Source organism: Apteryx mantelli, chromosome 5 (genome assembly GCF_036417845.1).
Source record: "Apteryx mantelli isolate bAptMan1 chromosome 5, bAptMan1.hap1, whole genome shotgun sequence".
NCBI lineage: Eukaryota > Metazoa > Chordata > Aves > Apterygiformes > Apterygidae > Apteryx > Apteryx mantelli.
In genome coordinates, this window is record NC_089982.1 from 77,677,002 (window position 1) to 77,693,538 (window position 16,537).

The following is a 16,537-nucleotide window of genomic DNA, read 5'->3' on the forward strand; positions in this document are numbered from 1 at the left end:
CAAAAGCCTTTCTGAAGTCTAGGTAGACAACATCCACTGCTCTCCCCTCATCTACCCAGCCAGTCATTCCATCATAGAAGGCTATCAGATTGGTTAGGCATGATTTCCCCTTGGTGAAGCCATGCTGACTACTCCTGATCACCTTCTTTTCCTCCACATGCGTGGAGATGGCTTCCAGGATGAGCTGCTCCATCACCTTTCCAGGGATGGAGGTGAGGCTGACTGGCCTGTAGTTCCCTGGGTCCTCCTTCTTGCCCTTTTTAAAGACTGGGGTGACATTGGCTTTCTTCCAGTCCTCGGGCACCTTTCCTGTTCTCCATGACCTTTCAAAGATGATGGAGAGTGGCTTAGCAATAATGTCCGCCAGCTCCCTCAGCACTCGTGGGTGCATCCCATCAGGGCCCATGGATTTGTGGGTGTCAAGTTTGCTTAAATGATCTCTAACCCACTCCTCCTCCACCAAGGGAAAGTCTTCCTCTCTCCAGACTTTCTCTCTTGCCACCAGGGTCTGGGGTTCCTGAGGGCTGGCCTGACCAGTAAAGACTGAAGCAAAGAAGGCATTCAGTAACTCTGCCTTCTCTGCATCCTTCGTCACCAGGACACCCACCCCATTCAGCAAAGGGCCCACATTTTCCCTAGTCTTCCTCTTGCTGCTGATGTATTTGAAGAAGCCCTTCTTGTTGTCCTTGACATCTCTAGCCAGATTTAATTCCAAACGGGCCTTAGCCTTCCTCGTCGCATCCCTGCATACTCTGACAACATTCCTATATTCATCCCAAGTGGCCTGTCCCCCTTTCCACTTTCTGTATACTTCCTTCTTCTGGTTGAGTTTTGCCAGGAGCTCCTTGCTCATCCATGCAGGTCTCCTACCTCCTTTGCTTGACTTCCTACTCATAGGGATGCACCGCTCTTGAGCCTGGAGGAGGTGATGTTTGAATATTAACCAACTCTCTTGAACACTCCTTCCTTCCAGGGCCCTCACCCATGGGATTCCTCCAAGTAGGTCCCTGAAGAGGACAAAGTTTGCTCTCCTGAAGTCCAGGGTTGCGATCCTACTTGGTGCCCTGCTGCCTCCTCGCAGGATCCTGAACTCCACCATCTCATGGTCACTGCAGCCAAGGCAGCCCCCAACCTTCACATCTTCCACCAGTCCTTCTTTGTTTGTTAGTACGAGGTCCAGCAGCACACCTCTCCTTGTTGGCTCCTCCACCACCTGTGTCAAGAAGTTGTCACCAATGCTCTGCAGGAATCTCCAGGACTGTTTGTGCCTAGCTGTGTTGTCTTTCCAGCAGATATCGGGGTGGTTGAAGTCCCCCATGAGAACCAGGGCCTGGGATCGTGAGGCTACTTCCAGCTGTCTGTAGAAGGCCTCATCAACTTCCTCATCCTGATCAGGTGGCCTGTAGTAAACACCCACAACAGTGTCACCTCTATTAGCCTGCCCTTTGATCCTTACCCATAAGCTCTCGACTCGCTCTTCATCCACCCCTAGGCACAGCTCAATACATTCCAGTTGCTCTCTCACATAAAGAGCAACTCCACCACCTCGCTTTCCTGGCCTGTCTTTCCTAAAAAGCACGTAGCCATCCATGACAGCACTCCAGTCATGCGAGCTATCCCACCATGTCTCCGTAATGGCAATGAGATCATGGCCCTGCGACCGCACAGATATCTCTAGTTCTTCCTGTTTGTTCCCCAAGCTGCGTGCATTGGTGTACAGGCATTTCAGGGAGGTGATCGAGCATGCAGGTTTCCCAGGAGGGCTAAAAGAGGGTCCTCCATAGCCACATCCCATGCGCACTTCCCTGGCTGCATTCACCTGTTGGAGGCATCCTGACTTGAGCAGTCTTTTGCCAACTACCCTGTCACTATAACTCTCCCCTTCCCCCATCTTTCCTAGTTTAAAGCCCTCCTTACCAGGTTGGCCAACCTGTTGGCAAAGACCTGTGTGCCCCGCCTCGTGAGGTGGATCCCATCTCTCGCCATCAGTTGTCGATCTTCAAACAGGGTCCCATGGTCGTAGAAACCAAAACCCTGTTGCCAACACCAGCGGCGCAGCCAGTCGTTAACCTGGAAAGTCCGTCTCCTCCTCCTCTCATCCATCCCCCTCACTGGCAGGATTGAGGAGAAGATGACCTGGGCTCCCAGACCCTTGACCACCATCCCCAGAGCTCTGAAATCCTGCTTGATGGTCTCCAGTTTGCCCTTGGTGTCATTGGCGCCCACATGGAAGAGCAGCAGTGGGTAATAGTCCGAAGCGTGGACAAGCCTTGGCAGTCTTTGCATGACATCTCTCACACGAGCCCCCGGCAGGCCACAAACCTCTCTAGACAAGGGGTCAGGTCTGCAGATAGATGCCTCCGTCCCCTGTAGCAGGGAGTCCCCCACAACAATCACCCGCCGCTTTTTCCGGGTGTTCCGGCAGGGCACAGGGTCTGTTGTCCCGGTTACTTCCCTGGCAGCCATGCCCATCTCCTCCTCATCCTGGAGGGCACTAAACCTGTTCTTCAGCTTCAGGTCTTCAGGAGGAGTAGGAGCCTTTCTCCTCCCACGAGCAGTGACCAGTTTCCAGCCTTCTTCTGTGATGTTATGATGTACCGTTTCACACGGCACAGAGCCCTCTGGCAACTCCACTGCTGCAGGGGGTTGGGACTCCTGGAGCTGTACAGTCTCCGAGAATACCCTGTCTATCTCTTGCTCTGCTTCTCGGATGCTGCGCAGCCTACTGACCTCCTCCCGTAACTCCCTTACCTGACGACACAACTCGTCAACAGCAGCACACCTCCTGCAGGAGAGCTGGCTGCCAGCCCAGGCCTCCCGGAGAGGCCCCAAGCACTCCCTGCAGCCTGAGACCTGTAGAGCCGCATCTACTGTCAGAGGGTCAGTCTGGGTCCAAGCCTCTGACGCAGCAACTCCAACAGTCACTGGGGAACGCGCTGTGCGGCGTGTCACGACCATACTTGAGGAAGTGTACACCACAGGGAACAGAAATGAAGGTCCCTTCGCACGTCCCTTCGCGCGCCCTTCTGCGCGAACTGCTGCGCAAACTGCTGCGTCTGTTCGCTGCCTCTGTTAGCTGCGCTCTAGGCCTGGCTCTTATATAGGCCTCTCCCTAGCACTGACTCACAGGGTGCTTGACCGCCCAATCAAGGGCCACTGGGATCAAAGGCCCCAACCCCCTCTGGTCAGGGGCAACCCAGAGAGCTCGTTAGCAGCAGCCACTCCTAGCTGGAGCTTTTCCCACGAGCTTTTCCCAGGAGAAGTCAAGGCCTCCTGCAGTTGTCCTTGCCTAGCTTCCCCTTTCCTGTTCACAGCGATCACCTTCTAGGTCCTCGGGGGTCCTCAGAAAGCCCACAACTTCCACAAGATCCTCAAGTTCTAGTCAGAGCCCAACCACTGCTGCGCAAACTGCTGCGTCTGTTCGCTGCCTCTGTTAGCTGCGCTCTCTTATTAAATAAACTGAGAAAAGGACAGCCAAAGTATGACAAAATGACAGAAAATAATGATTCTTTGACCCAAGGAAGTGAGCCAGGAAGCCAAGAAAAAAGCTAAGTGCATCTTCTGAACAGATATAGTCCACATTTAGTATATGATCTCTCCTACTCAAGTATAATACTTTGTGCAGAGAAAAACGGTCATTTTTAGTGTCACCATGATTCTAGTAACAAGATATAGTAGGTTCATGTTCCAAATTAGATGGTGGAGCTCAAGAAGAGATCTAGCTTTGGCACCGAAGTGTTGGAGTCAATGGAACAGTTGTAAAAAGCTGACTTTCAATAAGATCAAATCTTAAGTTAAAATTATGTCAAGTTATTTTTGTAGGCATTAAAAATTTCCTGGTACCTGTCAAAAGAATAGTGGATATGCCTCAACTTCTGTCCAGTCCATCCTTCCCCAATAAATACATTATAATGTCCAAGGCCCCGTGGGATGCTCTGCATAACAGTTGGGTTTCAGTTCTTCATTTCACATCAGTATTGTCACCAAAGCTCTCAGATGTGGCAGCAACTGAACTGCAATAATATATGATACCAGAGGTTCACCCTCCCTAATAGGCTATCTCTGGTGTCATCACGATTCTTTTATTTCCCTCATGTAATTCATTTCTAGTTTGAAAGTATCATTAGGGGCTGTTGGAAGGAAACATGCAAGTCTTCTGATACATGATGCCATGTAGGGCTTTGAGACTGGGCAAGTAAAAGGCATAACTTTAAAATTTACACTTCTAATTTTTAAAGTAAAAATGATGTAGAAGAGCTCCAAGTGTATTTTCTTAGGTTGCCTTCCAGATGAAATGTACTAAAGAATAAGTATAATTATTTTACTATTCCTGCTCAAAAGCCAGGTTGGGTTCTTCACTTTTTGTGCATCACTAGAAAAAAATAGTGCCTCCCTATACTTGCGTCTCTATATATGTATATATGCAGGCAAAATTACACCTAGGTAGATCCCTGTAATTTCTTCACTGCCATTGAGCCTGCACTAATATATCTGACTCTCTCTCTAGCAGAATTTTAATAAACATAGCCAATGATACATGAACAGAAATAGAATCAAGCTCAGTCTGTGGCTTTTAGATTGCTTAAGGCTAATAGTAGTTAAAATGACAGAAAAACTTTATTTCTACAATTGAAGTGATCAGATAGATAGGACTCTGAATATATTCTGCGACCCAGATATGTTGGGTGAGAAGGAACAGAGTATAACCAAACTATTCATTACATGAAGACACTGAAGCTTTACAAAGTTTGTTGGGCAGCTGGAGATTGAGTGAGAATAAGCAGGATCTCCTCTGCTTTCTTAATCAGGGCCCTAGACGAAGGAGACCCAATAGGTTGTGGCTGAGATGGCAGGAAGATAAAAGGAATGCATTTCCAAAAATGAAGCCAACAACAGTGATATGACAAAGAACGAGCTCAGAGAAAAGAGTGAAAAAGAAGGCAGGGAAAAAGAGGAGCTACAGAAGGGCTCAGGCTGAGGAAGGACACAAATGGAAGAGCAGAGGAAAGAGACTGAACACATCTGAAAATATACAAAAAAATGAATTTGATAGGGAGTATAGACTCCATCTTGCTAAGCACTGAGAATTCCTGTGAGGTTCGCCCTCAGTTCCAAATATGCCTTTTCTGGATGAAGATTTATGGAAGTTTGTTCATAAGCCTGGCACAGAAAATCCAGAAATCTAACCCCCCACTAAATATTCAAATATAAATCCCATATTTGATAAGAGTATATCTGAGAATTCATCACACAAGGCAAAGGCAAACCCAAGCATCTGAAGGGCAAAATGAGAGAAAACCAGCTAGTTTCAATAAAATAGGATTCTAACAGTTTGGAATGCAAAACAATCGTCCCCTTGAACAAATGCTGCTGCTCCTGAACAGTAGCAGTAGCTCTGATGATAAACAGAAAATCCGTAGTGAAACTGGACGAACTGGTTGGAAACCAGCCAAACAAATACTCTCATAACTATTTTTGCTAGAAATCTAGAAAATCAAAATCTTCATTTGATTAGAATCATTGCATTTACCTTCTGAATACTTTGATATATTTCAGGTGTATAATGTACTACAACAAACCAGTGCTTTTCAAATGTACTTTTGAGAGAGGAACAAAAGCAGACAACCAGGCGACAACAGGAAGACAGCAAAGCCCAAATCATATCTCCTATACAGTTTAGAATACAGTATAAAAGTACAATTGCATATTTATATTTATTCAATTTCTTTAACTGTTCTGAGTTAACAAGTCAATCAGAAGATAGTTGTAGGACAAACACAGAAATAACATGCTTATTCTTGCCATAGCAATTGGCAAAAAAGTACATAATCATTACATAGCCTTGAGCTAAGCAACAAGTTGACAAGAGCAGCAGCTTGGGGACAGCTGTGCTCCAGAATATTAATACTGATTGGTAATTCTGAGGGCCACATGCCAAAAAAGTCCTCTCCCCTTGTCATAAAACATTATCAATTGAATCTGCAAAGGATACTAAAAGTGTTCTGTTTCTACATCTAAAAACTGAGGATAGTTAAGTAGCCTGCAGCTATGTCATTTGAGGATGTGATCTCATCAGAATTCACAAAAAACTGAACAAGACTGGGCAGGATCAGTACCTGGATAAGAAAATTCAAGGGTAAGCCAGTTGTTGGTTAAGCTGTGCTGATCTAGTGAATCAAAAATGGAGCCAATGCTTTAAAACAGTTGTAGGATACTCTGTGCTATAGAAAATGCTATCTTTTGTACAAGCTCAGGGAACTCATCATTAAATATCTCTGGTCTTTTATTCTGCTGGTATTCTTAGGTTGTCCCTTGTGTCCTGGGCAAATTTCATCTATATATCCATATATCCGTTTTTTATCCATATATCTGAAATCATGACTCCTTTGGGAAAGTAGCATGTCTGGAAGGTTTGACTTCCAGTACTAATTTCTAAATGCATTCCTTCTATGTGCCTCTATGTTGTATTTTATGTCAGTAGGATATATTTCAAAAGTAGGTTAAATGACCCAGGAACATAGCACAATATGCTAACAGACTGTACATTTATAGAACCTTTTGTATAAATTTCTCAAAACACTTTACAAACATTAATTAAGGTTAAGGAGATTCATTTGGGTAATATTATTTTGCCTATGCAGGAACTACAGTACAGTGCAGACGAGATTTGCCCCAGATGACAAACTAAGTAAGTCATTGGTGGCAAGAAGAAAAGAATTCATAAATGCTACTTCCTGAGTCTTTGTTTTGTCTATCAGACCATGTTCTTACTTTCTGAATTACATTTCACCTCATGTATTTCTCTGAAACAACTAGCAGCTGGTTATGCTTGCAAGTATTTTGTGAGAGTCCTTCAGCATGAGAAGGGCTAGATAATTTACAGCTGAAAATAACATGTAGGTATGATCTTCTGTTGCACTGCATATTTAAATTTATCAGAAGGTGTAATAAATCTTAATGGACAATATGTTTACTCTATGCCCACGAAACAATCTCTATCACTAATGTCATAGCTTACTAATTCCTGTTTTGTTGTGTAAAGCATAGTGACTTTATGGTAGATGAATACTGGATGGTCCTATATTTTTAATGTTGGGAAGCCTATATATTACAGTGTTGAGCAGTGTCTGCACTGGATATAAGTACAATATTATATGTGTTCACAATGTCATTCACATAAAAATATCTGAAAGTGTTCTCTTTATGGCCTTGAATTTCAGCTTCTCTTGATACCCAAGTGTTTAAGTTGTAAAAGAATGACCCGGTTTGTGAAAAAGATGCATGAGATGATTGACTGACTCCTGTCTGAATATGTGCTCTCTGGCATTGCCTTCCCCTTCTGAGGAATCCCTAATTCCCTTAGCCTGCTTCCATGGGCATTTTCTTAGTTGTGGCTGGGAACCTGCCATGTTTCTCCCAGGAGACAAGAGATTGTGCAGGAAAGTTTGAGCATAGGACTTCTGTATACAAACAACTTTCAATATGTGTAAATGCAGCAGGTAGCATGAAATAAAGGGGAACTTGCAAAAAGCAAGTTTGACCACTGTGGGTGCACGGTAATAAAGATGCTGACAGAGACCAGTTTAAGAGTCATGAAGGTCAGGAAAGGTTGGGTGAAGAGAGTAAGAAAAGCTCTGGTTTCTGGAGGGAAGGAAGAAAATGAACAACAGCTATGCCTTGTTTGAAAATCTTCAGGATAAGGATTTAGTTTAAGGTGAAAAAAACATTTAAGAAATAAGATAATATTTGATGAAAAGATAAAATAGTTTTCACCTCCTGAGAGCACTGAGCAATAGTATATACCAAACTTGACTACTACTAGGCAGAATACACTCATTTTGCAGATGTGGTCTGATTAATTTATAGCTTCAGATTTCAGTGCTAGTCCTCTCCAAGGGTCTAATCAAAAGCCTGTTGAAATTAAAGAAAAAAATCCTATTGACTTCACTGGGTTTTGCATCAGTCACCAGAACCCAGTCCTGTTTCCCCTGAAGCCTGTGAAAATGCTTTCAGTAATTTCAATGGAGAAAAAATACTGGGATCTTAGGATATAAATAGGAGAATGTACTGCTTCTACTGTTTACATTCTATTTGACAGTCACAAGCAGGTATTTTCATCTTCATGTGATAACGCTAACTGTCTTCAAAAGGTATGTTAAGGCTATTTTCCTTTGTACTTAATATTAAATCACATGAGCTGGACACTGCAGAACCATCAGATTTAATCCTTTCCTTAGAAAGATCATAATCTGCATTTATATCAGTAACCAATAATACAAATTAGATTTGTATTATTTAGTACGAATTTTTTACCACAGATATCAAAAGAATCTTCCATTACATGATTTTCATATTTAAAACTAAATCTCTGACTTTTGACATTTGGAGATTTTACTCATAGTTGAGTGGGCATATGTGAGACATACATACAGCTGAGCCAATATAAATGAGAACTATGAAGAGTTATGCCAATTTACACCACATGCTTGTAAAATGGAAAGCTCATAAGCAGGTTCACCTTGCTATCAATATGAAAGAGAGAAAGGAGTAAAACAGTGAATTTGTGATGGCAGTTCTGATTTTACAGAAGTAGGCTTTTTAGTAGATTGGATTTATAAAGGTCAATGTGATGGGTCTCATCCTGCATCTCTAATTCAAGCAAGTAATTCCACTGAAAATGGAGAGAGGTATTTGCATAGAAAGGCACAAATATTGCATGTGGACTTCTGTATTAAAATCTGTCTCTTGTTGTCACAGCAAAAGCATGATTCTAACAGTCACAAGGAAGAAAAAATGTCTGTGCTACTTCAGTTAGGCACAAAATTTTATCTTTTTTCAAAATGAAGAGACACAGTCCATTTCTATATTTCTCTGCTTTGACGAAATGATATCCCTATGTACAATACACTGGATGAAGGACCACTCTGGATATGGATCATTTTTGATAGATTTAATTGAAGAATACTTAACATTAAGAGGGGGGTTTAGTACACAAGAGGAAAAATGCTCTCAGCAGAGCATCAATTAGATGAGAGGAGTATTAAAATGCATTTAGGAAGATAAACAAAGAGAAACAGTGTTGGCCTTCAGAGGGGGAAAACAGAAATAGAGATGCAGATTTGAATGTGAGTACCAGTAATTTAAAGAACCATGACAGATTTAAAGAGTTATTTTAACTTAATGTGTTATTCAGGATAATTCAGACTGAATTCTGTTTTAACATAAATGAGGTCAGAACATCTAAACAAAGGCATTTGTTTGCACTTACTTGGTTTTATGAGCTTTGAGGGGCATAATATGATTTTTCAAGATCAAAGGTGAAGGCTTGCTTGTTGAGACTAGGAACTGCATATCATATTACTAATGAACCTATGTTCCTATTAAAAACATTCCAGTGAAAAACAAGTCCAATGTTATGTTATAAATGTTATACTTTAAAATGCAATAAACACGAAGATTGTAAATAACTGAATTACAAGCCAAATATAGTTTCCTTCCTGGAAGAAGATCAAGTCCAATCATTCATTGGGAACAATGGATAGAATTTCTTTTTATGACATAATATTCCCATGTTGCACAAATGAAATATACGGAGGTTAACAATGAATCATCTCAGGACTAATTGTGATCATAACATTCCAATTAGAGGATGCCACGTTGATTTATCTACTGCTATTCAAGAAATGAAAAAAATTTGCCATATTTCATTTGCATTTCTCTGAAAACAGGAGGCAAATAATCAGTGAGTTTCCTGAACTGCACTTGTATATAGAAGCGTGAACTAGGAACTGGAGGATAGGAACTGAGACTGGAACACTTCTCTCTCCGGCTTGCCGAGTGGCCTTGTAGAGATTATGTTCTCTCTTGGCGCCTTGCTTTCCTGATCTGTAAAATGAAGATTACTTCTGAAGTGTTGTATATGGCACTTGAAAAGCGCCATGTATTGTAATAATAAATCAACCAAGTGCTTAAGTGTGTTTTTGAGTATTTTGCTGAATCATGGTCAGAATGTCTAAACAAGGAATGAGCAAAGATGGTAGGAGGGGTCGACCCCAGTGCCTAAGTGCTGAGTCTAGCTTTCTATTGCAGTTGAAACTGAATATTTAGCTGAACAACAGATTTTTTAGAAGACCTTCATGTTATCTTCTGAAATGAGGGGTCCCCTCACAAAACCCAAATGTGTGCCCTGTGTCTCCTTGCAGCGTCAAGGATAGTAGAGCAAAGGGAACACCCTCAAGCAATCAAGACATTCTATTTGCCCTTTCAATCACGCCAGTAAAATTGCTTTTGCCTTAAAAACAAATCCAAACTAGGAACTGTTTGTTCTCCCATCTGTGGATCTTGGGGAGAGAGGATTACTACCAGTTTTAAAGCTACATTAATTCTTACAGGTAAAGGAGCAGGAAGGGGAAGTCCTGTGAATCAGGAGCTGTGGTGCATGGAACGTCAAGTTTTCAATTCCAAGAGCTGTTACATGCCCAAGCTCTTCTGCCACTTTTAATACAGAATCGAGGTTTTCCTGGAAGAAGCCTACGTAGAAAGTTGCTCATTCCCTAATCACTCCAGAAAGAATGGTGTTTTGGGGCTTGTGTCACTTGAAAGGTGACAGATCCAGCCTTGAGCTAATTATAGATCGCTAAACACTGTTAACTACTTGGCACTTGGGCAATTTATTTGTACTTTTCCATCACACCGAAAGAAGATTCTATCCCTATACAAACAGTGGTTCAGAAAGACCTGAGCTACTATCAAAGTAATGTTTTACCTCCACTCTTTGAAATTCAGTTTCTATTCCTTTGCACCCTGTTTGTATCCTGAAATAGTAAGTGGGTGCAAACTGCAATAAATGAAAAAGAAATATGTACCCCCCAAATTATTGGATATGTTATCTGCTTGATCTACTTCAATTACAAAAATGCAGGGAAAAACAGGTGTTTTTTCAAAGCAGCACACAGGGTTCAGCTGAGCAACTGCCATTACCCTAAATGGAATATGTGAGGCTAAATCCCACATATAGCTAAGAAAAATGTAACTCTTGATAGCAGTATCTAATGCCATCATTTCTCTATAAATAAAGATGGCCAACTACTTATCTCATTTACACCAAAATATGCACACAGCAATGCTGCTGACTTTGGGAAGTCACTCCGAAATATACTTAGAAGTAGACCAAAATGTTTTCCAAATAGATTTCTCTCTTAAAGCTTGAAACAAGACTTCCTAAAATGAGAGAATATAGTCAGATGTGAATACTGATATTTAAATAAAATTACGAAGATGCTTTAAGAAACAAAAGCAATAATAACCAAGAGGTTGCTCTTGTTCCTGTTGAAGTTAATGGATACCCTACTGTTGCATGCAAGTGGAACAAGATGGGAGTAGCTTAGATGGTCTGAGTCAAAGAACTGATATCTGATAGAAAGCTGTCAAATTTTCAGATTTTTTACTACCTCTTTGGAAGTAGTAAGTGGTTGCAAATCACATGCAGGAAAACAGCTAGCGGTGTATTTTCAAAGTGGCACACAGGGATCAAGCAGTGCCATACACATTTGGCCTTTTGATATTCTTTGAAAATCCATGTGCATTTTGCTGAGTGAAAAATCTCAATTTGCAGCTGATTTGTGTTTTAGATTTTAGCAGATCTCCCTTGAAGATTTTACGTGCCCAAACCATGCCCAGCCCAGGGCAAGCAGAGCTTTCACTGAAATACAGCATGAGACTGGGACAAGCCATGGGGGTCAGAATCTGGGAGCGCAAACTGATTGAGGACAGCCTGGCTCAACTCTGTTCTCTGTGGCAGCTGCCTCTTATGGGCTTCATTTGGAGAGACAGATTTCTGATTCAATTTAGGCATTGTAGAGACTGGGACTGCATGTGCAAGAACTTTGAGATGAGCAGAATGAATCTGAAGAGGTGAAAAGGATTTGCTGGACAGTGACAATGGCACTGGAATGGGGACAGGTTAGATAAGAGACTTGGATAAATAAGAAGTGTTAGGGTGAGTAAGAGAAAAGACAGGAATAGACAGATGACAGAGCTTAGACCAGAACACAGCTTTCTCTTTCAGCTGCCCAGTAATTGGCTAGCAGAGTATTCCAGGCCTCTATAGAGTGGTCATGTCCCAGCCACTGTGAACTGTCAAAACTTCAAAATGCTCTTTTAATGTTTTCTATACAATCTTTTTGAAAGATGACAATATACTATTTTTAACACAATCACACATTTGGGGTTTTAATTATCTATCTAAATTTATATGTAAACAAAATTAGAACATCTAGAGATTATGAAGAAAATCTTGCTGTAGAGTTCTTACCCAAACCTCTAGATTGCATTATCTTCACAGCAGCACAGTGAAGCCAACACAAATTTTGTGTTGCCTGTTTGAGCAGAATATTCAACAAGGATCTATTTCACAGATCAATAAAAGATCTAATACGGAAATCTACAAGTTAGTTTTTCCTATAATTTGCAAAGCATGTTATTCACAGTGGCTGGTACATTTTCACCATACTACTGTGGCCCTTTGCACTTTATGCCTCATTCTTTTTTCATATATATATATATTGTAAAGTCCTTCATTTTAGCATATATTTGCTTGCCCACTTTCGCTGCTTTTCCTGTGACTCATCTGACAGCCCATTTTTACTGCTTTAATTCGCAAGGATTCCTACAAGCTGGTCTTACGCCCCTGATGGATGGCTGACAGAGATACTTTGATCAAGGCAGACTGTGCTTTCCAAAGTCACTCCCTTAAGACTAAATCCAACTTCTTTTCATAACATATTCACGTTTGTCAAGTACACAAATAAGAATCTTAAACTAGAATCTAAAATCATGGCCTCTCGCTGTGACATTTCCTCATTGTTGTTGATTGTTAGCTTAATTTCAACAATGTTAAAACAAAACTTCAGCATTGCCTTGCTACTTCTTAATATTTGGGACTATTGCCATCCTGCCTGTTAGTCGGGCCCAAAACTTAAGAGGCCATTTTTCACGTAGACTACTCTTCAGGATGTCACAAGCAGTCTATGTGTGCATCTTGTGCATTCTTTTTGAACAGTAGCTTTAAAAGGGTATTTTCCTATCCTTCATAGATAAAAATCTAAGCTAATTTCTCAACATTTTCTGTTTTAGTATGACAAAAATATTTTTATTAGATTTAAAAAGTCCAGTCTTTCTCTGTTCATAACCATCCAGAAAGCTATTGTTAAGGCTGTTCTCCATGTCTGTTGTTTTGACCCGTTACTCCACCTAACATCTCACAGTTGATTCTAGAACATAAACCAAATACTACTTGTCTTTGCTGTCAAGATGCTTCAGAGCTTAGTTCCATTCTACCTATTATCTCTTATTCTTTACAGACGTCATCTCCTATTTTTGATCAGCCAAGAATGCCCATCTCCACTGTTCATTTATTAGATTTCCAAACAAAGACATTTGTTTATTTGAGATCAGCTCCTACAAGCATCTGTACTGCTCTTGAAAACCTCTTTCACTGTAACTGTGAATAGGTTTTGGTCTGCAAAATGTCCTTTGCTACCTGCTCCTTGCAGTGAATGGGTTTTGGTCTGCAAAATGTCCTCTGATGTTCCTTGCAGTTCAAGTAACAGTGTGCGACTGTCAGAGGCACTCACCTCTAGGACCTGGCAATACAGGTAAAAATACTGCAGCCTGGCAGAGACACTGTCAAAGGGCTGGATTCCATGAACATATTTTGGAATTACCTGTGCACACTGTTTTATTATTTCAAGAGAAATAATCTCTCTCAAATTTGTTGGTTTCACTTGAAACAACCACAAACAGTGGGTAAGAGCCTAACAAACATATTTTCTGCAGACTGTCAACGGGTTATCAGCGGACTAAACAAACCACCTTAGGTATCATATTAGAATGACATACAGACTAGGAAATGTCCAAATACAACATTTACAGAGACATAACATGTATGAAACATACAATGTCGATACTGACTGAAACCTGACTGCACTGACAGTGTATGGAAAACTAAGTAACCAATTAGAAAAGTCTAGTAGAATAGAAGATAGTAACTTGTAGGGAAAAAAAAGTCTGATATACTGCATACATAAGTAAGTAAGTAAGTAACTGACTAACTATAATGAGAGCGGTGGCTTGGAACTATTCAGATTTGTGCTGCTGGAATTTGACCCTCCTGATAGTTGTCTGGTCAGTAGTATAAAGTGTTAGGTTTGCTCTTTGTCATGCTGCCAGCATGAGACACAGAGGCTTGAATCAAGTCTGTGATTAAAAGTGATGGAGTTAATCAGGATCCTAACTGGAGGGAGAGGAAGCTTCTGAGTGACTCAGTTAATACTGGCTAATTGGTAAGTGGCCAACTCTGGAACAGTCAAGAGTGGATCTGGGTACCAAGAATGCCAAGAGTGACCAGTAGAAGTCAGGAATCAGTACTTTTCCAAATAAGAAAAGTAAATTTAAATTAGGCCATTAGATCACTTGTAAAAGTTTGCACAATACACATTTGGACAACAAAGTGTTTAAAAGATGTTTTCTAAGAGTTCTGTGATAAAATGATATTGGTGACAGGTGACAAAAGAGCAGCAGGATTTTATCATCCATTTTATACTGACACATGCAAGGAAGCTGGATTTTGTATAAAAATAGATCTTACTTTTTATTTCCTTGGATAAACTGACAGTCAAAATATGATGTAGTAAGGGAGGTGAAATAGATTTAGACAATCCCAGAGAATGATTTTTGCCTTATCTTTGGCATCAGATATCCTCTCTGTTCTTCCCCTTTTGAAAGGGTTTATTAAGAAGCTTAAGATTCATGTTTCTCTAATGCAGTTAGTGCTTCTTTTGTCTTTATATCACCTTTCCTGAGCTGAGAAGAACAATGACCTGAATATTAATTTTTACAAATATTTATTTTAGCAGAAGTGGTAGTTGAATTTCCCCACTCTCCACCCAGCAAAAATATGATTATTTTGAAACTGAATCAGTTTCCTAATGCAATTCAGCAAGAGTTATGCCATTACTACAAAGCAGGAGGGCAGTGACAAAAAACAGTGGCCTGAGCAGAAGCTGTATAAGAAAGCAAACACCAAAGAAAAGCATATGGACCCGCTTGTGATCTTTACATCAGACCTCTATAGTTTTATATTCTTGTAGTCATTTATGTTTATGCAAAATCAGCATAAAAAAACTATCTATTTGGAATGGTAGTGATTTAGACCTTATTGTCAGAAGTGGAAATGAGTACTTGAGCTACATAGCAGCATGGAATCAGGACTCCGACAATGTTGTTTGATAATGCACAGGCAATAGCAGCCTAAACAATATTATTGTCTTGTCTTAGTGATTTTTATAAAGCTGATTGAGACCACTGGGATCCCATAAACAACTGCATCAGCACAACTGAGGGTGGCAATGAGGACAAAGAGATGGGAATGGGTGACAGAACATGGTCAGAAAAGGATGGGAACTGGCATAGCCAGTATAGCTACATACTGCCATATCTTGGCCTGGTTACTTGCAGTATTAGATTAAACTCAGGTGGCTGATCTTCTGTCATTTGCCCTCTGTCCAACTGTCCTGATGGTCACTCATGTCCCCAAAGTAAGAATGTCTGATCTTGTAAATCACCTTCTGAACTGCCACAATTTTCAGCCTGGGATATTCAAGCAAATGAAGCCTGATTTTGGTTTAACTAGATGTGGTGGGCTGAAACTGCAGTAAAATGGCCAGTGAAAAACTTACTTCTTCATCCTTCAAAGTTCTACCTTACTTAGACTGTGGATGTACCAACAGTTAATTTAATATTCATATCAACTGTATATATGCATGCATGTGTGAATGGGTCAAACTGGCAGAAACTTCCATTTGGGAGGAAAAGACAGGAAACTTCAAAATAGCTTAGTCAGAAGTGGAAGAGGAACTTTCCCTATCATTGTCAGATCCATTTTAGGAGGTTGCTGCATTCTCTGTCTTTTGTTGCTACCAAGCAGTTATTCAGCCCCTCTGATCCTTGCTTCCTTGCTTTCTGGTCATAACCTTAAGAAATTTGGGCTTTACTTGGGGATGAAAAGTGTGGTTGCTGTAAGAAAAATCTGTGAAAGTTACAATAGCACATCAGAAAACAGATATCTTTATATCTAAAATCACCTACTAAGACTTCATAAGCTATATAAGATAAACTGAAACTTAATATACCTGCAACACTTTAGCTGATTCATTCAAGAAATCCTCCATGCTCTGATTTTCAGGGTTAAATTTGTTAAGCTGTTCAACTATTATTGCAATATGTTTTCCATGGCTGACCATCTTCACCATGGAGAATCCTATAAATATAGTAAATCATTAATTTTTCATGCCTCCTTCAATTGTGGCATAATGTATGTTGATAGGCTCACAAAGAAGCATATACTGCAGTAACACAGAAGAGAACATTTAGGTCAAGCTTTCCAAATCACAATTACTCAAATAGAAGAGCTAACAGGAGGAATGAGAAAACAGTAAAAACATCAATAAAATACATGACAAATAATTACATTTTTCTT

At 40.7% G+C, this 16,537-nt stretch overlaps 1 protein-coding gene across 3 annotated transcripts in view; it reads right to left on the reverse strand.

The window, feature by feature from the left end:
- The window catches only part of CFAP99 (cilia and flagella associated protein 99), a 65,074-nt gene that overhangs the window by 45,589 nt on the left and 2,948 nt on the right, over positions 1-16,537 (reverse strand). For all 3 annotated transcript variants that reach the window (XM_067297195.1, XM_013959941.2, XM_013959940.2), the window contains exon 2: positions 16,191-16,318. In XM_067297195.1, the coding sequence (XP_067153296.1) occupies positions 16,191-16,310 (120 nt within the window). In that variant the 5' untranslated portion in view covers positions 16,311-16,318. The remainder of the gene's footprint in view (positions 1-16,190; positions 16,319-16,537) is intronic.